The sequence below is a fragment of the Humulus lupulus genome, chromosome 4 (genome assembly GCF_963169125.1).
Source record: "Humulus lupulus chromosome 4, drHumLupu1.1, whole genome shotgun sequence".
Taxonomy (NCBI): domain Eukaryota; kingdom Viridiplantae; phylum Streptophyta; class Magnoliopsida; order Rosales; family Cannabaceae; genus Humulus; species Humulus lupulus.
In genome coordinates, this window is record NC_084796.1 from 160825914 (window position 1) to 160850048 (window position 24135).

At 38.7% G+C, this 24135-nt stretch overlaps 1 protein-coding gene and 1 long non-coding RNA gene across 6 annotated transcripts; both read right to left on the reverse strand.

The window, feature by feature from the left end:
• Nucleotides 1-4942: 4942 nt before the first annotated feature.
• On the reverse strand, nt 4943-8020 carry LOC133830937 (uncharacterized). Of its 4 annotated transcripts, none has more exons than XR_009892299.1 (5): nt 7688-8020; nt 7345-7489; nt 6749-6875; nt 6516-6650; nt 4943-5863 (listed from the first exon to the last, which is right to left on the reverse strand). It is a non-coding gene; the product is annotated as an uncharacterized LOC133830937 (long non-coding RNA). The 4 variants fall into 4 exon arrangements; XR_009892298.1 differs by having other exon boundaries at nt 6516-6645; nt 7688-8019; XR_009892301.1 differs by having other exon boundaries at nt 6516-6645; nt 7345-7465; nt 7688-8018.
• A 1643-nt stretch (nt 8021-9663) lies between these two features.
• LOC133830938 (protein SAR DEFICIENT 1) lies at nt 9664-13723 on the reverse strand. Of its 2 annotated transcripts, none has more exons than XM_062261058.1 (7): nt 13531-13723; nt 13271-13346; nt 12401-12947; nt 11101-11261; nt 10752-10952; nt 10434-10545; nt 9664-10195 (listed from the first exon to the last, which is right to left on the reverse strand). In XM_062261058.1, the coding sequence occupies exons 1-7, from the start codon at nt 13623-13625 to the stop codon at nt 9888-9890; spliced, it is 1500 nt and encodes a 499-aa protein (XP_062117042.1). In that variant the 5' UTR covers nt 13626-13723; the 3' UTR covers nt 9664-9887. The 2 variants fall into 2 exon arrangements, with proteins under 2 accessions (XP_062117042.1, XP_062117043.1); XM_062261059.1 differs by having other exon boundaries at nt 10162-10211.
• Between the last annotated feature and the right edge of the window lie 10412 nt (nt 13724-24135).

The following is a 24135-nucleotide window of genomic DNA, read 5'->3' on the forward strand; positions in this document are numbered from 1 at the left end:
TTCTTATTTTTCATTTGAAACAATACAAATATCTCTAACAGTCGACTCATGCTGAATGTCGCAAATATATCCATATAATAATGTGGTCTCAAACACATAGCATATAAAATTACACATACACCCTCAACAAGCCAAAATTACGAAAAATGCCTATTTTTGACAAAAGCATGCCTTTAAACACATTTAATACACATAATCATGTATACTCAATCATTTAATTAGCACATAATAATCCCACGCTAACTTATACACTCAATTCTATTAAATATTTTGGGGCGTTACAGTGAAGGGTCGGGGTCGAGTATATGGGGAAGAAGACTTTTCTCAATGGTTATTTTTAAAAAACTGTGGAGAAAAGTCTCTGCTTCCCACACTTACATCTTTACACTGTTTTTCGTTTTAGAAAAAACCGCAAAAACATTATATTTTTTTAGGAGGGTATTAAATTTTTTATTTGAGAGTCATTAAAACCTTTTTTTTGTGCTTTTTATGTAAGGTTGAAAAAAAATCGCAGAGAAAATCTGTATTTGTAGTAGTGGCCTTTCTAACACATAACTTAGACCATTAATAAATTTAATATATTCAAATTTTATACTTGAGTTCATACTGCTCAAAACCCTCTGACTATAACTCATGAAAACTAGCTTTAAGCCTTTAACTGTTGAATATATAACATAACTTAAATCGAAGCTCATTAATCCACACTCATACTTAAGTGTCCTGGATGCTAACCTTAAACGTCAACTTGGAGGCCGGGATAACTTTATGTTAATAAGCAGCAAGGTCAGCTAGGCAAAAATAAATTATATGTACTCCCTAGCATACTATTCCCAGCCCTAGACCATAATTAACCCTTCAAAGATTGTTCTTGGCACCTTTGCCTAATTCTAGTTTATATAAACATTCACTTTGACTATTTGCACATACTAACCATGATTCGGGCATAAAACTTAAAAACACTAATGGATTGTACCAATCCAAGTAGTACAACAACAATTCAGCTCCCGAAATAATACCCTATAATATAATATCATATAATGAGGCTTCACCAAACCTTTAGACTATACAATCAAAAGAGTACTCGAGCAACTAATTAGAATATCATACATATAACAACAACGACATCTACATCTACATTAATTACCTTAATAATGGGTTGTTATGGGTGTATATTTTATCACACCAGTCTAGTAACATTCCACAGTGACACTCCCAAACATGATCACTAGACTGATGAATTGTCTTAAGGAACCAAGGCATCCTATCATTATCGGGTAAATTATACCATTCTAGCAGATTCAATATGCACAACTATTCTGCGCAGGCTCAACAACACTTCCAATATCAATATTATAGGTCCGAGCATGCCCTATGTAGTGTCGGTTTCAATATTACATCAAATGTTATGAGTATGACTAAAGTTACCCCAGTCTAATGAGATTTAGAGGTTATCGGGCACCCAGACCACACTAGCAAATTGTATGCTTGGCTCACCATACCTGCATCCGAACCCAACTGCCACCACCACTTACCGTTACCCCTCTCCATAGCCAGCAAACACACAATAGGCCCAAGCCATAATACTAGTCTCAATTTCATCGGAACCGGGTTCACGACTCATGTTCGCTTGGATAACGATATCATAGACTTTCTACATCACTTTTTATATTTGTGCATGTGTCTTAAATCTAGCAAACAATACACAAGTTATTTCATGCTATAGTCATAGAAGTCAAAGGTTGGCTCAAAGCATAACAAAACACATGATTTTTCTTTGTCATAACACAATCATAGAGACAACATTCATTCACGACCAAACATTCTTCAATATATGCTCAGACAATATAAGCATAAGCACAGAGTCAATACATAACCATATCCAAGGCACATAAAATCAAGCAGTTCATATGCAGTCATAAGATCAATAATTTTCAAACATATAATCAAGTAAATTACGTATGGTACGATCTACTTTTCTCAAGTCCTTAATCCTATCAAGGATCGTAATAGAGTTAATTACTAACTCACTAAAATATATTAAACTTAGTGGATACTGAAGGCGATATAAATTCAGGAATGATAATAATAATAATCATCTTAATAATTACTGGGACCTCAAGATCAAAACATAATAACAATTCGTATAAAAACGATGGTATTAAATATTGTTCTATTAATTCCCTCGCCCTTAAAACAAATCATAACAAATTAGTAATAACTAAAATATTATTATTACTTGGCCATTCTCATTATTATAATAATAATAATAATAATAATAAGCAAATCAAGCATGCATATTTTCCGTAGCGATAATAAAGAAAACAACCATATAAAAGAAATCCTTATTTATAAATAATTTTCTTAAAATTCATAAGCTAATACTTTATTTCCACAAAGTCCATAACCATTTCCATAGTTTACCCATAATAATTACAGTAGAATTTCCTCGTTATAAGAATTCCGACATTATTATGAAAATTATAATAATAAGATCATTATCTTTGGTGAACTATATAAATAAGATATAAATCCCTAACTCATATAAATAATTTCTTATTAAAATCATAAGTTAGACTTTTATTCTTCAAAACAAAATAAGTGCCCAAACCATGTTTTTTTTTTTATATATAACTTTAAGCAATTTAAAACATAATAACTTAAGGTCTCATGCTCACAAAACTTTAATCAATAAGGTTTACAAATTATTCGTTATTATTTCATAATCTGTAGTAATTATAATATAATTTCCTTATTAAACGATTCACAAACTTAATTGATTTTATTAAACATCTCGATGTCTAAAGTTCTTAAACTCAAAATCTTTTCGTTTAAGAAATTGATACTTGTAATTATTTCAATAATTACTTTGAATAACAAAAATAATTAACTTATTTAAAAGTTCGATAAATGTCTATAAAATCTAGCAGCATAACAGTTGTAATTCGGATATCCCCAAAAAAATAATTCCTTGCAACGTAAACACATATATCCCAGATAAACCACATAACAATTCTAGTCATCTAACAGTGCATAAAGCATAATTAGATACAAACCGCACAATAATTGCCTAAGTCGCATTTAATTTCCAAAACTCAAATAACTAAATATCGATGTTAGAAATTTATACCATAGCGCTCGGAATGACGATACGAGCGTATAGGCGATTTTCCAAAGTTCAGAACGAACTCTAGAACCCCTTGAATAGTGACTAGTTGAACTCCGGCAGTCATTCGCGATGGTCCGTGGTGGAGCCACCACCCAACGGTGATGATTGAAGAAATGATTCACTGGGTTTTGAAGCCCATGACGAGGGGAACCTGGTGGTGGTGGTCGTTTGGCTTTGAAAGATTTGTGGTGGCCAGAATTAAGCTGAAAAGTCTCTGAGCTTCATGGATTCCAATGACACATCAGTCACTCAACTCCGATGACTCTCGCAGTCGATCTTTAGTTGGTTTTTGTTCCCCTTGACCCTCTGATTTCAACTGTACCATCCATCATCTGAGACGACGTCGGAGCTCGTCGGAAAGTGGCTTAGAAGCAATGGCGGCGCACGACTTCGACACTGTCGAGGCGGAGGACGGCGCGTCTGGGTCGAAGCTCACCGGGGCTAGGGTTTTAGTGGCCTGCGGAGTCGCATGTGCGGCGTGTGGCGGTGTTCGAGGGCCAGAAGTGCCTCGATCGATGCTGGCAAAGACATGCGAGAGATATAGAGGAAAAAGAGAGACTTCACCTCATTGTTTCACAAACCATTCAAAAAAAATTCACTACAATTTTTGTAGTTCTCTTTCTATTCCTCTTGTCGAATTTCTCTTGATTTCAGTGTTCCTAGTTGAAGTTCTTTTTGAGTTTCTTCCTAGTTTATCTTCCTAGACATTGGTAAGGTCGTTGGGAATCACTACTACAAAAATGGGCTTTCTCGACAGTTTTTAACTGTCGCTATTGAGCAATAATGACAGTTAATAAGTGTTGCCGTTGCTGGCAATGCCGACAGTTAATACGTGTCGTCGTTGCTGGCAACGCCAACAGTTAATATGTGTCGCCATTGCTGGCAATGCCGACAGTTAATACGTGTCGCCGTTGCTGGCAACGCCGACAGTTAATACGTGTCGCCGTTGCTGGCAACGCCGACAGTTAATACGTGTCGCCGTTGCTGGCTACGCCGACAGTTAATACGTGTCGCCGTTGCTGGCTACGCCGACAGTTAATACGTGTCAGTGTAACATTAAATTTATATATATAAATAATAATTTTTTGATATATATTTTTTAAAACTTTTAATTATATTTTTAACAATTGAAGTTTGATATAAATTTAAATAAAAAAATTACTCACATAATTAATTATTATTACCATAACTTGTAAAAAAAATTATATTTATCATAATAAAAATTCATTTACATACAACATTTATTCATACAATTGACATGTAAATAATACATCAAATCCCCATGAGACTAAATAATTCTCAATAAAAGTTCATTATAATTCTCATTAAAAATTAATTATTCTCAATGTAAATAATACATCAAATCATCACTGTACATAATTCAAGCAAGAAAGAAAATAATACCCAACAACTTGAAGAAGAATTTCTTGTTGCCTTGGTTCTCTAATATATCCAAGTAGAGTTTTAGCCTACAATACATAATAAACACCATTAAACCAAACCAAAACTAAAATAAATAAAGAACTTGAGATTGCAAAAGAAATAAAAATGATGATGACTGATTTTTAGTCACAAAAATGATTTATATAAAAGTTATATTTTTCTTATCAAACTGGATAGCCTCTGGCTTAAGTAGTTAATCTTAGTTCTTTAAACTAAGGAATACATACTTGTCAGTCTCAATTTAAAAGTGCTCAAGCGAGTTAGTTTATCAAATCACATAGACATTAATAAATCAAATTACCAATCATTCATAGCACATTAGCAAATATACAATAAACGAGAAATTAATATACATATATACACACATATAAAGATATTCACTGTCTAGGTAATATGCATCAGATTCTAAGTCCATAGTACTTAGCAAGAAAAGAGAAGATAATATAGTATAAATAAGAGCACCGAGAACATAAATTTAATAGATCATTCATATGTAACACAAGCATACCAGATGACATTTGTTAAAGTTGTTAAAGTAACACAAGCATACCAGACAAAGTTGTTAAAGTAACACAACGAGTTGTGAATAAACTTAATCCAAATTTATAAATCTAATTCACATTTGAAAGTCTACGCAAAATAAAAAATCATAATTCAGCTTGCAAAACAATTTTTTATTTTGCATATGATATATAATTTAGTATACAATTAAATATGCTAAGTCGATTAGGAAGAGCATGCAACAGAGTTGCAAAGCAAATTAACCTATCAATTCATTCTCATTGATAGTTGATGTATTATATATAATCCGAGACCTTAGATTAATAATATTTAGATGGAAGACCAAGTATTAATATATATACAATGTATACACTAATCGATTATAAAACGAGTGATTTTTATAAAAATTAACTAGACAAGAGTCCGTAAATTTCTAGAAAAATGGGCAGCACAACAGCAGCAAATCGGACATCCCCAAATTTTAAAAACCTGCAAACAAGACATATGACAGTCCAATAAAATCACAGTTCAACTCATTATACTAATTAACTCTTAATATACTATGAACATAACAGGATAATGTTATTTCTGAAAGAAGAGGCAAATCACAGTGCAGTCATCCATTTTGGCATAAGGGGACTTTCTTTTCCACACTCCGATGGCCGCCTCAACCACCTCTCTCACCGCTCCCTCCTCGTTCTTCGCTTCCCAAGCAATTGAGGCAACTTCGTCGTTGCTCAACACATCCCAAACCTATTCATCATTTACACACCAATCAGAAACAGTTTATAAAATCCAACATATCTAAGAATATCAATATAACAGATTAAAAGATTGACAAAGATATTAAATCAGTATATGGAAGTTAAAGATATGAAAAGAATAAATATTATTAATGTGAGGTCACTATGCCAGAGAGGTAGAAAATGACTTTGGTCACAAAAACAGATGCTTTGAAGTATATATAACCAAGTTGTGACAAAAGTTTGACCCAATATGATGTTATGTAAGAGATCTTGATCAGAAGTTGCTATTTAGAAATATAATTGTTAGATATAGTTAAAATAATTGGAAATAAAAAGCTTTTAAATATACTAGTGTAAACAAGTATGAAAGAGGAAAGAGATACAAGTCATTTGAGAATGGCACAAAGTTATAATATTGTCACATCCATGAGATCCACAAACTACTACATTGTCTGCCCTGATGTTGGTCTTAGAATCCCACTGGTTTAACAGAACTAGGCCACTTTTAGTATGTATTATAAATTTTTGGCCATGTTAGAAGCACAACAACTTATATTACAATTTTACAAAAAGGCGAATGATGCTGATGCAGCAATAATGGAGACAGATAGTGATATCTAAACTAACTGTAAGAATCAGCAAAGTAATAAAATTCTTACCTATGCAGCTAAACTCGTCAACAAAAGCATGATCCTTCGTGCTTGAATCATCAAAGAATGGGTTCATAGCAGTCAATGCATAGCCATGAATTTCATCATAAATCATGCGCTGAATGGGGTCACTAAGCACCTGCACTGGAATAGTCAAATTCTAGTGAATGCAAGATAATGAGTTCGAAATAACAAACTTGCTTGAAGCTCAAATCCTTTAGCTTATTAAAATGGATACCCACCCCATAGACTTCATTAAAACATGCAGAAATTATTGGTCTCTGCGTCATTGCCACTCAAATCCGGATGACAAGCTTTCATGCAATTATAATAAGCCTTTTTAATCTGTGCTGGTGTGGCATCTGGGAGCTGATATCATGAAACAACCAATTATTAGACATAACAAAGTGAACATTCAATCAAATTAGATTTATAAAAATCATCAACATGATCTAAACTTTCAATATATAAAACTAATAGCCCTTATAATTCAGATCTTTATAACAAAACTGCCATGTTCAATTAAGACCCATTTTGCTGTCATACAAAATTCTAAAGATTCTTTATGTTCCCACATAATTCTCAAGTTCTTACTACATACACGTTCATCTAAAACATAGAATAATATAAGCACAGTAACATAAAAATAGTGCGAGATTGCATGGTTTCGCTCTTAAGCAAAAACAAAAATGAATCTTTTAAAAAATTAGCTAAACGAGTTAATAAACTAAGCAGCTAAAAGGAACGTTCACATTTTCAACATCAAAAAGGGCCTCAAAATTTTCTTTCCATTTTCTAGGAAACCAAGCAGAAACCCAGATCAATTAAAATCATTTACCAGGCCCAAGACTTCATAATAATCATCAGCGATAGCTTCCACCAAAGCAGAATCATTGGTGGCGACGTTGACTCTGCCACAGCCTTTTCTCCTGCCTCCATGACCCATAAAAGTCAGAGCACTACTGGTCCGATTCAAGAAGAAACTTGAACATAAATACTACCGATTAAGCAATATTATGAAACTTGAACATATATCAAATAGATTATAGCATAACAAACCAAAAAATTCATAACAAAATTTGAGTTGCTAGTAAGAAAAAGATTGATATTTTATATCACAATTACATTTCAGTTATCAGTGAGAAACTAACAAAAAGAAAAAAGAATAGAAAAACACTTACCATTCTTCATCTTCTCCGTTAACACAGAGAGAGCCACCACCCACGACCTCTCTGTGAGACCGAGCCACCCACGACCGTCATTTGCGCCGTTTTCCCAAGACCCCCGAGCCCTTATTGTTTGCGCCGTTTGCCCATGACCGGCCCCCAAGTCCCCTCCGTTTGCCCAATACCCACAACCGCCCGTCGTTCGTGCCGTTCATCTGGTTTCCAAAACCCTCGCACGCCGTTGAGTGAGTGAGAGAGTGAGCGTGAGGGAGAGGGAGAGGAAGAGAGAAATGTCAGGGTGGGTTGCGGCTGGGAAGTGTGTGTGAGAGAGAGATAGGGTTTAAGGGAGAAGGAAAAAAAACGTGGGATACGTAGAATTTTTAGTTTTTATTTTAATTTTAAATACAAAATTTCATGATATTAAGAAAAAAAATATTAATGATATATTATTAGGTTTTATTTTCTAATTATATTTAAAAATTAACATCTTAATATTTTTAACATAGATTTTAAAAAATAAAAAATAAAAACACTAATATTAATAGTAAAATTTTAAAATTATTTCACAATATTTAACCAATCAATAAAATAACTCGTTTTTAACTAATATTATCATAAATATGTTAAACAAATCAACTTTAAGTATATTATTCTTTATATCATAATTAATTTAAATTTTGATAGAAAAATTATTATAAATAAAAAGTTAATAAAATGAAAAATTTAGAAAAAAGAATCTAGAATTTAAAGTTTTTAATTAATATATATTTACATAATTTATTTTATTTTTACAAAATTATACTATTCATTAATTTTTTTTAAATATTTTTTCCAATTAATAAAACAACTCATTTTTAACTAATACAAAAGTTATAAATATGCTAAAGAATAATATAGTTAATAATATAGTTAATTTTATAAATATGTTAAAGAATAATAAATTTAAATTTTGATAAAAAAATTATTATAAATACAAAAGTTAATAATATGAAAAATTTAGAAACAAAAAAAAATTAGTTTTAAAAGTTTTTAATAAATACATAATTTTTATAAATATATATATTTACATAATTTAGTATATTTTTAAAATTATACTATTCATTAATTTTTTTACAATATTTTTCCAATTAATAAAACAAATATTTTTTAATTAATACAAATTTTATAAATATGTTAAAGAATAATATAGTTAATTTTATAAATATGTTAAAGAATAATAAATTTAAATTTTGATATAAAATTATTATAAATACAAAAGTTAATAATATGAAAAATTTAGAACAAAAAAAATCTAGTTTTAAAAGTTTTTAATAAATACATAATTTTATAAATATATATTTACATAATTTAGTTTATTTTTAAAATTATACTATTTATTAATTATAATTTTATATTTTTTATTTGAATTTCGGCGACATTTTATGACTGTCGGCATTGAACTTTTATTAACTGTCGGCGTTGTGGTCAATAGCGACACATTTTAACTGTCGGCATTGGTATCGAATTAACTGTCGGCGTTGGGGTCAATAGCGATATCTTTTAACTGTTGCCATTGGTTTCGAATTAACTGTCGGTGTTGGGGTCAATAGCGACAGTCAAAAGCAACGGTGACAGTTATTAGCTGTCGGCGTTGGTCTCTATGCCTACAATTTTTAACTGTCAGCGTAGAGTCCCGCTAAGCAATTACGACAGTCGACAGAATTGACTGTCGTGGTTGGGTGTCGGAAAAGCTCAGTTTTGTAGTAGAGAACAGAAACAAAGATGCTTAGCTACTTCTCATAAACTGTTTTTTCTTGGGAGACAAATACTGTTAGCAATCCTCTAACTTTCGATGAGGAAGCATAATTATTTTAAATAGATAGTGTGACACACTAAACTCGGTTTGATATCGAAATTAGCATTTCTAATATTATGTTTGTTTATTTTAATTGTTTCTGTGTTATTGTGATATATAATTGTATTCTGGCTTCATCTCCACCTTCCACAATATATGCCTAAAATGATTTACATTAAAGGGGAAAAAACATGAAAAACAGTACATTTAATGAATTGGAATAACAGGATCCTAGAACCTGGGTAGGTAGATATTATTCACAACCTATTTGAAACTCGGACAATACAGTTTCACTTTCGAAACGACCTATATATATATAAATTAAAATTGATATGAGGGAGAAATTTCAAGTTGACTTTTTTTTGCTTTTCTCCTTATATATCAACTAAAACGTCGAGATGCTAAAATATCACCATCGGAGGAAGACTCCGAGTGGGTAGCCCCAATGCCAGTAGTATTATTGATGTTACCATAAATACTATTATTGCTGTGAACATTGTTATTGTATTGTAGTACTGTGTTCCCCTGCATCCAATCAGTGGAATCCATCTGTACATTGCTCGGAACCACATAACCCATACTCAACATAGCTTTATTATCTTCAGTTTGATGCTCCGTTTGCTCAAACGGTTTAATCGCCAAAGCATGACCCTGGTTGTGGTATTGCGCCTGATCCATACTAATATCTCCTGACAACATATAATTCTACAAATATTTAGTATTATTTTTTTTTAACATTTTTGTCTACTAAAAGAAGCACGAAAGAAATGCTGCGATAAAGGACTATTATCCCTCTCCTATATATACTGACGTGTCAATTTATTAGCCACTCGTAATTTTTAAGCCGGGATCACATTATATATAAACATATGTTTTAAAAAAAAATTAAAAACGCACAGAATCGATTATATGTATAATTATAAACACCTTGTGTTAATAGGGCAGTAGGACTGATCTCATTCACAATAGCTACGTCCATCATTACTTCTAGTGAATTCCAATTAGCATATGCTTCCTTTACCAAGCTTTCAAAGTAGGCCTGCAAAACGTTAGAATAAATATACTATCATCAGTAAAAGGTATTCATCTATCTTTATATACAACATTTAGTTGCAACACTAATTACGATTACTCTGTCCAATCTAATTGAACATTCCAAACGTGACCTGTACAAATAAATATTTTTAAAAAATATATATATATGTATATATCAATTATTGATTGGAAAACATTAATTATAATTACCTTATTATTGCTAAACTGCTTGCAGCCGTAGCAGAAGACTTCTCCATTAATCTCAGCCCTGACAAGTTGGCAAATAGGATTAAGGAATATGGTAGAGAGCTGACTTGGACGGTATATGTACATTTTGTTGCCCATTTCACAAGTCTTGGCATGCTTTAGAGTTACCTCCCACATTCTTTCTGACATCCCAATGCCTAAAATCTGGTTTCATTTTCATTATATAAATATAAGAAATTAATGGAAAGAAATAGAAATAAATTATTATTATACTATTGATTGAGGCAACTAAATAAAAAAATTCTACATACAGGTAACATATACATATAGAAAAAAGTTAAATAGCACTTACATCTTTAAGCTTATTTGTGTCGACAACAGACAACTTCAAGAAGTCTTGTACTGTATTAATATTATTTGCAGACAGCTTTTTGTGAAAAGCTCCCTCTTTGCCGATTTTCTCTAGCCTCCACACATCATCTTCCAACTTGGGAGGATAGTGCTTTTTGTATACTAAAAGTAATAAGAAAATTATAAATCGGTATACATAATATGTATATCTACAGTTCTAAATATAGTACATCGAATTGATTGTTCTATAATAAGCATGTTAAGAAGTTTATTACTTGAACGAGTACAATTCAATTAATTAATAACGGAAACCTTATGAAAATTTACAAAATTTGTATTTTTTTTCTCATAGCCGATAAAAAATAAAAAATGCATAATGACAACTTCTTTCTAATTTCCAAACCCTTAATTTGACCAGACTTAAATTCCGGGCACCGCGTGATGAATTAAAGGCAAAAGAAAGAAAAAAGAGGACAAAACTACTATTAATTTTAATAATAGTACAGTCTGAAATGTCACTCTTTATTGACTACTATTAATTAATTTGTCTTGTTATATTATATATAAGACTGTACATGTTGGTGGTGATTCATGAAATTGATGAGAATGAAAAATATGTTAAATAACTCGGTTTACTTTTGAATAATACTCTGAGCCAGTCTTGTAAAGCGGACATGAGACTGGGGGCTGTTTGGACACATCTTTAATTTCAAGTTTGGGTTTTATTGTATTTCAAGTTTGGGTTTTATTGTGTCATTGTTAGGGTGGACTTGAACAAGCAAAGGGCTTGACGAGTTGGTGAGGCCAGTTGGTTTCTCCGACTCTCTACTAATCAATCAATTAATATATATAACTACGAGAATAAAGGCTAAATAGGTTCAGAGCAACCACATGCTGATTATAATATTCTTACAAGTTATTACAAAAGTAATATATTTATGTATAGTTGTTGATAATGGGTATAAGGTTTTGGATTCAGCACATGATTTGCTCATTTTCTTTTATACCCAAGCTATAGAAGTGAAAAGATTCCTTTACCTTTTTCTCTTTCCCTTTTTCCTTTTTTTGTTTTAAATTATCCATGAATATCCACTCTTAGCTAAACATTTTCAATATTTAACTAAATGTATATCATAAATAAATGTAAATAATTATTTTTTGTGGTCGACTTGGCATAAACTATTTTGTTCTGAACCCATTATATAAATATACATATTGAGAGAGAGATATACTCTAAGATGAGCCAATATATATATATACATATATATATATATAAAAATATATAATTAAAAAAGACTTACATTCTCCCCGATGATCTTTGACAACAAAAGCCTCAGTCAACGCTTCTCGAACACTCAAACCCTGAGAATTGGACCCCGGCAGAAGCCTCGCTCCGATCCGAAACTTCCGACTCCGAATCCAGCTGGAGTTATCGGTGAACTCAATCTCTCCAATCGTAGCCTTACCGTCTCTTAACGTGACGGTCAAGTCTCCGTGAAGCAAAGGCCTTTTACCGGCCCTCTCCTTGACAATATTCTTATCAAATTGATCCCTTGTCCAAGAGTCGTCTCTTGGAGGGAAGTCCCCATCAAGAACAATAATCTCAACTTTGGCCGGGTGGGGGACTGAGAAAGGCACCGTTTGATCGCCGCTTTTGTCCACCACTTGAATTTCAAGGGGTTTTCCGTCCACGTCTTGGATCTTGCTTCCGGTGAAAATTGGTAGTAATGGGTTCTTGGTGAACACTAGTTGTAAACTTGATGGCTCCAGGGCTTGGATTCGAAGTGATGATGACCGATTAAAATGGCGAGTGGATTGTCTTAGAACGTGCTCAACCTCTTCGTTCACCTAATCATCCGGGCAAAATTAATATCCAAATTATTAATTATCGAAAAATTTGCAAGGTATAATTAAAAAACATTTAATAAGATCTAAGTTTTTTTTTGGTTACAATTTAATCATATGTACTTATACATATGTTGACATATACTATACATATGTAATTATATATAATAGTTCAAGTATATTACGTGATATAATAAAGTAGAATTAATCATATATTATCACAAAACATAATGCATGGTGATGCTGGTTAATAATGGAGCATATGTAAAATATAATGTGATTATATATGTGAACAGTAGATTTTTGTCACTTTTCCACCTACGCACCACTCTTCTAAGCAGAGGTTCCAAAGACGAGAAAAGGTTCTGAAAGGAGTTCACCATAACGACTTCTTCCACAACGCTGTCAAAAGAATATAAATATATACATCAATGATAAGATGACGGGTGCTGTATTATAAGAACTTATATATAATATATATTTTTTCTAAAAAAAAAAATTGTTTTACGATAGGTGTATGGAGAAGCTAATAATTAAGAAAGAGAAGTTCAAACAGTATAAAATAAAATAAAATTGTAGGGCATACGAAGCTAGAGAAAACTTAGGCCTCTTTGTCCGAATCTCAGCCGCCGGAAGATCTTGGTCGGATTTAGAACCGTTAAAGAACCGCTTCCCAGCCATATTTAAATTTTCAATATAATCAAGAGAGAGAAGAAGACGATAAACCTTATGATAAATGGGCTAAGCCTATGAGTAAGAGCTAGAGAGCAAACATTAATGTTGAACAAATATATATACTAATGTGACTTAGAAGTTTCGAGGAATGGTTAAGGAAGCAACGCGGTTGGATCAAGAAGTCACCTACGTAATATCTATAACTGATGCAAGACTTTGACGTCAATTCTATCAAAGTCAACCAATTCTCTTTCTCTCTCCTCTCCCATTTCCGTTAGCTATATCTTTTTCTCTTATTAATTGTATCTTTTTTATCAAAATTTTGGACGACATGGATGGATGGTTGATATTGATGGTTGGTGTGGCTTTAACAATATTAGATTATGAGAACCGTTTGATTATATCAGGTTATATATATATATATTTGACTGGAGTGTCGTGTGGTTTACGTACCACCGTATTAATATTAAATTTGGTTTAAACGCGCGCCATGGTTCTCCGAAAGATCGGACAATCCCTGTGTAGGACCAAGAAAATAGTGATCATGTCGTAATTTTACACCATATGTGCCTGTTTTCTTTTTATTATTATTAAAAAAAAATGGAAAACGATGTTTTGTCTTTGTGAAACGACAATACTATCAAAAAACAGCAGGTGATTAGTGATATATGAATATATATTTAACTATATAGTTATATAGTGTAGTTAATCATCTCAATGGGTTAAATGAGATCAAATGGATGTGATTTAAATTTACGAGATTTTTATCAAATAATATTATCTATATTCATTTAACACAATTATGTATATTTGATTTATATATCTATATCTATATCTCATCTATATAAAAAAATGTGTAGAAAAGAGAAATATTAGTTTTAACGGTTTGTTTTTTTTGTTAACTTAACGGAATATTCTAAATATTTATTGGAATATATTTTTCAAAATAAATATTTATTAATTAAATTAATATAAATTTAAATATTATAATATATCATTAGATATTTATTAATTATATTAATATAAATGAAAATGTTATAAAATATCATTATTATAATAATATTTAATACTAGACTTGTACGCCCTAAACATCCACGGGTTATTAGCGAGCTGGAATAATTCTATCCGCCACGTGGAAGCCACCTACCCGGAACTGCTGTTACGAGTCTCCACCTCTTTAGCCCGAGCTAGTCAAAGGGTTAGTAAGAATAGGCATCGGGTCAGCAGTGTGGACACCACGAGCTGGAACTACATTAAGCTCGAGGTGCGGCATAGAACTGACACCCCCAACCATTTATGAAGTCAACCACGCAATGTAAACGTGCGCATATCAGACATCACGTGTCTACTCCATTCCTAAATTCTCGGACACACAGCATAAACGTGCGTGTTCAGGCACCTCACGACTGGTTTGGGCCATGCGGCTCATTATCCCCTTTACCTATTGATTAGACAACACTTCATTGTCAGGTTTTAGGAATTAATCATAAATATCACAGAGGTGACATGATGGGTAAGAAGGTCACTGGATGACCCCTTTTGCCAACACCCAGGTATCCTCTCCCTATAAATATGGAGACACTGGGCGTTGCAAAGGGTTGGCGTCTAGTTTGTAAAGAAACACCCTGTAAGGAATACTAGAGATATATCAATAATATTGGCTGGTGGACTAGAGGGATTTTTAACCTTCGAACCACCTAAAAGGAAAGGAGTTATAACATTCCCCCTATACTATTTTCGCCAGTTTGGAATATAAATATTTACATATTACGGTTCATTATCTAGCACTAATCCATCATGTTTATTCGTATAATTATCTGTTGCCGAAGAACCGCATCAACAATTTGGTGCTTTCATTGAGAGAATTTAGATTGGTGCTATTGCAGAAACCCAACCATGGTGGTTACTCGCTCGAGGCATGGTAATGAAGCGGATCAACGTGATGGGCAGGAGGCCCACCATGCCACCATATCTGATGAGCAAAACCCCAAGGTTCAGCAGCGACCGGGAAAGCAGCCAATGGGCCAGGGCGACACTGGAAGTTCGGCTCCCTGGCTGCCAAATCCGAACCCGGATTTCTACACGGCGATAGAAATGGAAAATGCACAGTTGAGAAGTCGGCTGTTGAATGCAAACAAGCAAATCAAAGAGGTCTTGGCCCGATTACCCCCTCTTACAACCGACGTTAATGTCGGAAAGATGCATAGTGGGACTCATAAGTCCCGCCGGGGTAACCGGTCCAGGCCCAGTCGGTCGGTCAGAACCTCGACTCCGAATTATACTCCCACGTCACACCACCAGGAAACTGTGTTTGAGGAACTTCCTAGGGCCGATCAACAATTCAGCCGATTGGTCCAGACCTCAACTCCTAGCTCGATTCCACCCTCGAGTGTACCCAGGAGGGCCCGAGGCAGCTTGCGAAGGACATCCGGGGAGGACTCGCGACGACAGCACGCCCCGGCAGGCCGTCCTGCACCACGGTCAGACCGTCGAGCGCAGCGGAGCGACCGTGACCTAGCTTAATCCGCCCTGACGGGACTAGGATCGCGTCACCAGTTAGGCATCCCCCGTCACCAATAAGATACCCATCCCCTCCCCGTCCAGTCCAAGACATTTCGGCTCATGGGAGCAGCAGGAGAAATCCTCCTTCCGTCGGACCTTCCCATCGCAGTCGAGCGCACGGGGAAATCCTGGATCCTCACCCTCAGCGGCGGGCTCTGATTTTTTCAAACGGGAGTTACTGGACCGAGAGTCATCGAAGTGACATGTCCGGCGAAGACCTGCGCCATCGTTTGAGTTCGGTTCAAAGCCCTCGGGCCGCCCCGAGGGCCGACCTTCGAGATCGCCTCAACTCTCAGAGAGGAGATCCAGCTAGAAATGGTAGTCGTGCTCACCAAGGGGAGGGTCTGTCGGAAGTACGTGACAGCGGGAATGTCCCACATAACCTAGCTCAAGTTAGGAGGGACAATAACCCGCCTAACGCTTACAATGGAACTGGAGCTGTTGAATAGCCCCAGAACAACCAAGGAAGTAAGGACCAAACCCTAGAGCGTCTAGCTCAGAGGGAAGAGCTGATGAAGAAGCTCTTATCGGAAAAATAAAAAGATGAGTACGACTCGGGGGACGAACTCGAGCTCTTCGCCCCCAGCATAGCAGCCACGGCGTATCCACCTAGTTTCCGTATGCCTCACTTATCCAAATTCGATGGAGACGGGGACCCGTCAGATCATTTTGGTATGTTCAACACCCTGATGATGGCCCACAACATCGGTCCCGAGCTAAGGTGTTTAATATTTCCTTCCACCTTGACTGGGCCGGCCAGGCAATGGTTCAAGCAGAATAAAAAGCAGTCCATCAGCTCGTGGAAAACCTTTTCTGCCGACTTCAAGAGGGCATTCCGAGCTTCTCAGGCTGCTCGCATCAAAGCCGACATCCTGGAAAACGTGAAGCAGCAGCCCGAGGAACCTTTGAAAGCTTACCTGAGCAGATTTTTCCAATGTCACGGCTCGAGCCAGAGACGCGGACGATAGTTCCAAGCTTATGGCCTTGAGGACTGGGATCCTCGTTGGGGGAAGACTCTGGAAAGAGATACAGAGAAAAGGTGTCAGCACCGTGGACGAGTTCCTAAACAAGGCCCAGGGATGGATAAACCTGGAGGAGGCACGAGCATCGGTTGTGGGAACCAGCCAAGCCCTTGAACAACCCGCTAGAGTGGGAATGGATGTCGTAAAAACGACTCAACCCGTTACACAAAATAACCAGTTGGATGGAGGCAAGAGAAAAGGGAGCGGCGAGGGAGGACAGCACGACCCGAAGAAGAACAAGCCCGTAGAAAAGTTTAAGCCAGTCTACGCGACTTATACCGAGCTCACAAACACTAGGGAGAACATTTTCCTAGCAAACTCTGTTCGCCTTCCCTGGAAGAAGCCGGAGCCTTTGAAGCACCAGAAGGCTAAGCGGGACCCCTCCAAGTTTTGTCGCTTCCACAAAGACATTGGCCACAACACTGACGATTATAGGCATCTGAAGGATGAGATCGAGACTCTCATCAGAGCCGGACCCTTGGCTCAGTATGCGCGGAATAGAGTTCCCGCCAGTCGACCAGCTCCAGAAGCTCTGATAAGTCAGCCCAGGTCTCGGATAAATCACGACACCCCTCCTTCTGTGATAGGAGGAGAGATCTCCACGATCTCCAGAGGCCCCCATCTGGGCGGCACGAGCAGAGGTGCTCAGAAGAGATATGTCAACGAATTGAAGGCTCATAACAGAGTGGAGTTCGTCCCAGAGAAGCATCTACCCAAACAACAACGATTGGAGAGGCAACCATTCATATTCACCGAGGAAGATGCCAATCACGTCAAGTTCCCCCATAACGACCCTCTGGTCATAGCCACCCAACTCGCCAACCGGAGAGTTAGGAGGATACTGGTCGATAATGGGAGCTCGATGAACCTGCTGTTCCAGTCTACGCTGGAAAAGATGGGTTTATCTATCACCGAGTTGAAAGCCACCTCCATGATGCTATATGGATTTTCTGGAAAAGGGTCGGTAGTAATAGGAACAATCGAGCTGGTGACCACCTTAGGAGAGGGACCCCGGACTGTCTCAAAACTCCTCAAGTTTGTGGTCATCGATTGTCCCGTCGCGTACAATGCTATTTTGGGCCGACCTACATTGATAGCATTTGAAGCCATAACCTCCATTCGCCACCTCGTACTAAAATTCCCCTCTTCCACGGGGATGCTATAGCATTTCTATGAAGGAAAAATCAAGACCCGGGCAGCAGACGATGACCATCCAGGGCGGGAGTGAGGAATCTTAGGAAATTGTACCTAGTCCTGAGATAGAAAAACCTCAGAATGCCAGAGGGGAGGGTATCATCTTAAATAATGATATCGACCCCAGAGTAGGCGAGGATAGATCCGAGCTCCAGGCCATCGAAGAGCTCGAGGAGGTAAATATCGACCCACAAGACCCCTCGAAGGTGGTGAAGCTCGGGAAAAACCTATGTAGCGAAAGGAAGGCGGAGCTGATTAGGTTTCTGCAAGAAAATCTAGATGTGTTCGCCTGGTCTCATGGAGACATGATAGGGATCAGCTCGAGAGTCATCATGCACACCCTCCACTTGGATAATGCAAAGTCCCAGAAACAAAGGCACCTAGGAATGACCCGAGCTGAGGCCCTAGAGGAAGAAGTAGCCCGACTCTTAAAGTGCGGCTTTATCCGCGAAGCAAAGTTCCCAATCTGGGTCGCCAATCCTGTGTTGGTCCCGAAGCCCAACGGGAAATGGCGGACCTGCATCGCCTTTTCCGATCTGAACAAAGCCTGCCCCAAAGACTGCTTCCCCTTGCCAAGGATTGACCATTTGGTAGATGCCACGGCAGGGCACAAGCTCATGTCTTTTATGGATGCATACTCGGGCTATAACCATATCGCCATGAATCCCGCGGACCAGGAACACACTAGCTTCATGACCCCAACTAACGTTTATTGTTACAAGGTCATGCCTTTCGGGCTGAAAAACGTGGGAGCTACGTACCAGAGGTTGGTAAATAGGATGTTTACCAATGAAATCGGGAAGAATATGGAAGTGTATGTTGACGACATGTTGATCAAGTAAAAAACGGTCGATAACCATGTCTCCGATCTGGAGGAATGCTTTAAGATTTTGAGGGAATACGGCATGAGGCTAAACCCCCAAAAGTGTACTTTCGGAGTTGCGTCAGGAAAATTCATGGGTTTCATTGTCAATACCAGGGGAATAGAAGCGAACCCCGATAAGATCAGGTCGCTACTCGAGATGCCCTCACCCTGGTCGCGAAAAGACGTTCAAAGTCTGACAGGAAGGGTGGTGACCCTTAATCGGTTTATTTCTAAATCTACCAACAAGTGTTTGCCATTCTACAACCTGCTCCGGGGAAATAAAAAATTCGAGTGGACCGACGAATACGAACATGCCTTCCTCGACCTGAAAGCACATTTAGCTGAGCCGCCCGTATTGTCCAAACCAACGGCAGGAGAACCTCTTTTCCTTTACCTAGCTATCACGGAAGATACAGCTAGCGCCGTACTAGTCCGGGAAGAAGACCGGTCTCAAAAGCCAGTCTATTACATCAGCAAGAGGCTTCTCGTAGTTGAATCCCGGTATCCATTGATGGAAAATATGGCCTTCTGCCTTATTACGGCCTCCCAAAAGCTCAGACCGTATTTCCAGCCCACTCAATACACATCATAACCGATCAGCCTTTAAGGCAGGTTTTGCAAAAACCTGAAGCATCGGGACGTCTGTTGAAGTGGGCCATCGAGCTCAGCCAATTTGAGATACTGTACATACCGTGAACTACTATAAAAAGCCAGGCCCTGGCTGATTTTGTGGCAGAATGCACAGGGTTCCGAGAAGACCCGCTGGAAGAATCAGCTCAAGCCTCATGGAAAGTCTTCGTAGATGGCTCGTCTAACGAGAACGGCTCCGGGGCTGGAATCATATTGATATCCCCAGAGGGACATCGATTCCACTCGGCGTTACGATTCGGATTCAAAGCGTCCAACAACGAGGGCGAATACGATGCTTTATTGGCTGGGCTAAGGGTGGCCCAGGAGCTGAGGGCCAGCTCCGTCCAATGTTACAGCAATTCCCAGCTCGTGGTAAACCAAGTGTTAGGAGAATACCAAGCACGGGGAACCAAGATGGCTGCTTACCTGGCCAAGGTAAAGAAATAGCTATCCGCATTTGAGTGTGGCTCAATCGAGCAGATACCTCGGGAGCAGAATGCTCGCTATCTCTGAGGAGGCGGAGACTTTGGGGCTGGTGCCGGTAGAGTTCTTGGAAAGACAAAGCATTGAAGAAATTGGGGCGGTGGTCAAGATGATCGACGCCATACCAACTTGGATGACTCCCATCCTCGAGTATCTCACAGCAGGGAAGTTACCCGAGGGGCGAAATGACACAAGGAGGGTACTTTACCAGGCTCCGAGGTATACAGTGATAGAGGGGATATTATACCGGTGTGGCCTCTCTTAACCTCTCCTACGGTGTGTTCTGCCAAGCGAGGCGAAGACCATTTTGTAGGAGGTGCACGAGGGCTTTTGCGGAGATCACGCTGGCGGGCAAAACTTGGCCCTTAAGATATTAGGCAGGGGTATTATTGGCCCACTCTGTCAAAGGAATTGATTTCCTACGTCCAAAAATGTAACAAGTGCCAGGGATTTGCCACAATTGCCCGGGCTCCTCCAGTCGAGCTGAAGATGATCTCGTCCCCATGGCCGTTCGTGGTCTAGGGGATTGACCTGGTTGGTGCCCTCCCCACTGGAAAATGAGGAGTTCGCTACGCGGTGGTGGCCATCGACTATTTCACAAAGTGGGGATAAGCAGAGCCCCTGGCGAGGATCACTTCAAAGAGGGTCCTTGACTTTGTGGTCAAGAATATTGTTTGCCGATTCGGGCTGCCAAAGAAGATCGTATTAGATAACGGAATGCAGTTCGATAGCGACCTTTTCACCGAATTCTACGAGAGGCATGGCATAGTTAAAAGCTTCTCCTCCGTGGCCTATCCCCAGGCCAATGGGCAGGTCGAGGCTGTCAACAAGATGATAAAATCAAGCCTTAAGAAGAGACTGGATGAAGCTAAGGGAGTTTGGCCCTAACAGCTCCCCCAGGAATTGTGGGCATACCAGACCTCGCACCGAACTTCGACGGGTCACACTCCTTTCTCTCTGGCTTTCGGGAGTGAGGCCGTCCTTCCTGTCGAAGTAAAGGTAGCCTCGCACAGAGTCCAGACATTTGACCAAGACCGGATCGACGAATTGTTCTGCACATCCCTCGACCTAATTGACGAAAAATGAGAAGCTTCACACCTGCAGCTCGCGCATTATCAACAAAAGATCACTCGTTATTTCAACTCAAAGGTCAAGAAACGAGTCTTTAACGTAGGCGACCTGGTACTCAGAAGAGTCTTCTTAGCTGGTAAGGATCCCAAGGATGGAGTGTTGGGACCAAACTGGGAAGGGCCCTATCAAATAACAGAGGTCGTGAAAGAATGAACCTTCAAGCTAGCTCGGCTTAATGGAGAAGCAGTCCCACGGACTTGGAACGCTATACACCTGAAGAAATATTATCAGTAATATCTTTGTAAGGCTTAATTAGAAAAGACACCTTTGTTTATTAAATAATGAGAGAGAATCTTTTCGCAGTGTCATATATGTTTATGGATGTAATGTCAAGTAACCACGAAAGGTCCTTTCCTGGCTACTTGGGGGGCATATATCCTGGATACAACCAGGTCCTAAAACTTAGAAGTTGATTCAAATTGATTGATCGATGTTTTTCTTAAAAAGCACGAGATATCAATAAAGGATTAATGCGAACTAAGTTTTTAAAATCAATGTCCTGGATACAAGCAGGTCCTAAAACTTAGAAGTTGATTCAAATTGATTGATCGATGTTTTTCTTAAAAAGTGTGAGATATCAATAAAGGATTAACACGAACTAAGTTTTTAAAATCAATGTCTTGGATACAACCAGGTCCTAAAACTTAGAAGTTGATTCAAATTGATTAATCGATGTTTTTCTTAAAAAGCGCGAGATATCAATAAAGGATTAACGCGAACTAAGTTTTTTAAAATTAATGTCCTGAATACAACCAGGTCCTAAAACTTAGAAGTTGGTTCAAATTGATTAATCGATGTTTTTTCCTAAAAAGCATGAGATGTCAATCATAACACCAACAGAAACTAAGTTCTCACCAAATACATTAAAGAGGAGTAACAATAAAGTTAAACCACAAAAATATATATATATATAAATAGATTAAAGTCAATCTGAGGAAACCAATTGTCTCGAGGATAAAAAAACATCGTGATATAAAGTTACAAATAAAAAATATGAGAAAAAGGAGCAAAACTCCTAAGCCCCACCAGGCTGCTCCGACGAAGTCACCCCTTCGGCGTCCTGCTCGGCTGCAGCGGAAGTCTCCCCAGTCTCAGAGGGCGCCTCCTATTGAATTCGAGCCTTGAACTTCTCTAGGAAGGACTCCCACACCTCCGGCCCCAGGAAGGAAAAGTCACCATCCTGGTTGAAGGCCCAACAGTGATACAACATGGCCTCCATGGAGGAGCTGGAAGATGCCCTCTCCACCACAAGGGCGGCCTTGGCCTCTTCAAGTTCGACCTTCGCAACATCCAAGGCGGCCTTGGTAGCCCCGGACTCCAGTAGCTTGGCCCTGGTTGCCTCCAGGTCGGCCTGCGCAGCAACCAAGGCGGCCTGCGCGACCTTCTTGCTATCCCTGGCAGCCGCCAGGGCAGCCTTGGCATCCTGCTCTCCTTGTTGAGCAGACGTGAGAGCGGACTGAGCAGTCTGGTGCTCGCCCCTGATCTCCTCAAACCTGGCCCTGGACCGAGATATGCTTCGGTGTGGAGCCAAAGCCACCTGCAAGGTAAAAAGATAATAAGGCAAGTGCTTTAGAAAAAGCAAAGAGAACCATTGGTAAAGCAAACTTACCGTGAGGGTCATCCCCAGTGAAGACTCCATAACATTCTCGGGGCTCCTCGTCTCAATCTCCTGCAAGTCCCTCGGGGTGGCGTTGTAGCAGTGATCCACCATATAGGTCGCGGTTTCATAAACCGTCCCATGAAAGGCCTCGAGGATTTTCTCCAAGGCCTGAGTGTTGACCGGGACGCGCATGGTGGGAGTCGGAGCTGGCAAGGTCCCAGTTGGTACCTCCAGTTCCTGGGTAGAGACAGGAGGTCGCGGGGGAGGTGGAGCCATCTTCTCTGTGGCGGGAGGGGGTGGAGTTACCTTCTCTGTGGCAAAAGGACCCTGGCCCTTCCCCTTGGCAGGAGACTTGGAGGTGGTCTCGAGAGGGGGAGTTTTCTTGGTCAGTCGGAGCTTCTTTACCAAGGGTCCAGACGACCCGGAGGAAGGATTTCCCCCCTGGAACATGGATCGCAGAATGTTGTCCTTGGGCTGTGACATCTCCTCACCTGGAACAAAGACAACGAAGCATCAGTATGCATGTAAAAATATTTGATCGCAAAAAATCTAAAGAATGTATTGAAAAAGGTCCTGCCCTTCGAGCTAGAGGAGGAATCTATTGCCACGACCTCCAGCCGCGGAGCTTCTACGGGGGAGTCTAGGATTAAAACTTCATGAATGAGAGGGGGCTCTGGGTCCGGATCCGCCTCAGGACAGGACTCCTCTACATACTGCCTAAGCCCTGGAGCTACTATACTCTCCAGAAGGGAGGGCCATGACCTAAGGTTGGTCTCGTACTCCTCAAAAAAGGCCAACCTAAAGGCCAGGGTAATGTCTACTACTACAGTGCCCCTGGGGCGGCCCATGTCATAGCGCAACACTAGTTGGTCAATGCACTGGAGTAGAGTTATGTTACGATCTGGGTCATTTTGATGACGGTGAACGAGTTGGCTGGGGTTAAACCTAGCAAGTCGTAGGTCTGTGGCAGCCCTGTCTAAATCCTTAAACAAGTATGGGTTACCTTGGTCAAAGGGGCTGGCTGCTGCC

Excerpts from the sequence above, each read along its gene's own strand:
- LOC133830938 (XM_062261058.1), bottom strand. The coding sequence starts at position 13,625 with ATGGCTGGGAAGCGGTTCTTTAACGGTTCTAAATCCGACCAAGATCTT. Across the intron at positions 12,948-13,270 it reads AACCTCTGCTTAGAAGAGTG|GTGAACGAAGAGGTTGAGCA; the intron begins GTGCGTAGGTGG and ends CCGGATGATTAG. Across the intron at positions 10,953-11,100 it reads ACACAAATAAGCTTAAAGAT|ATTTTAGGCATTGGGATGTC; the intron begins GTAAGTGCTATT and ends AAATGAAACCAG.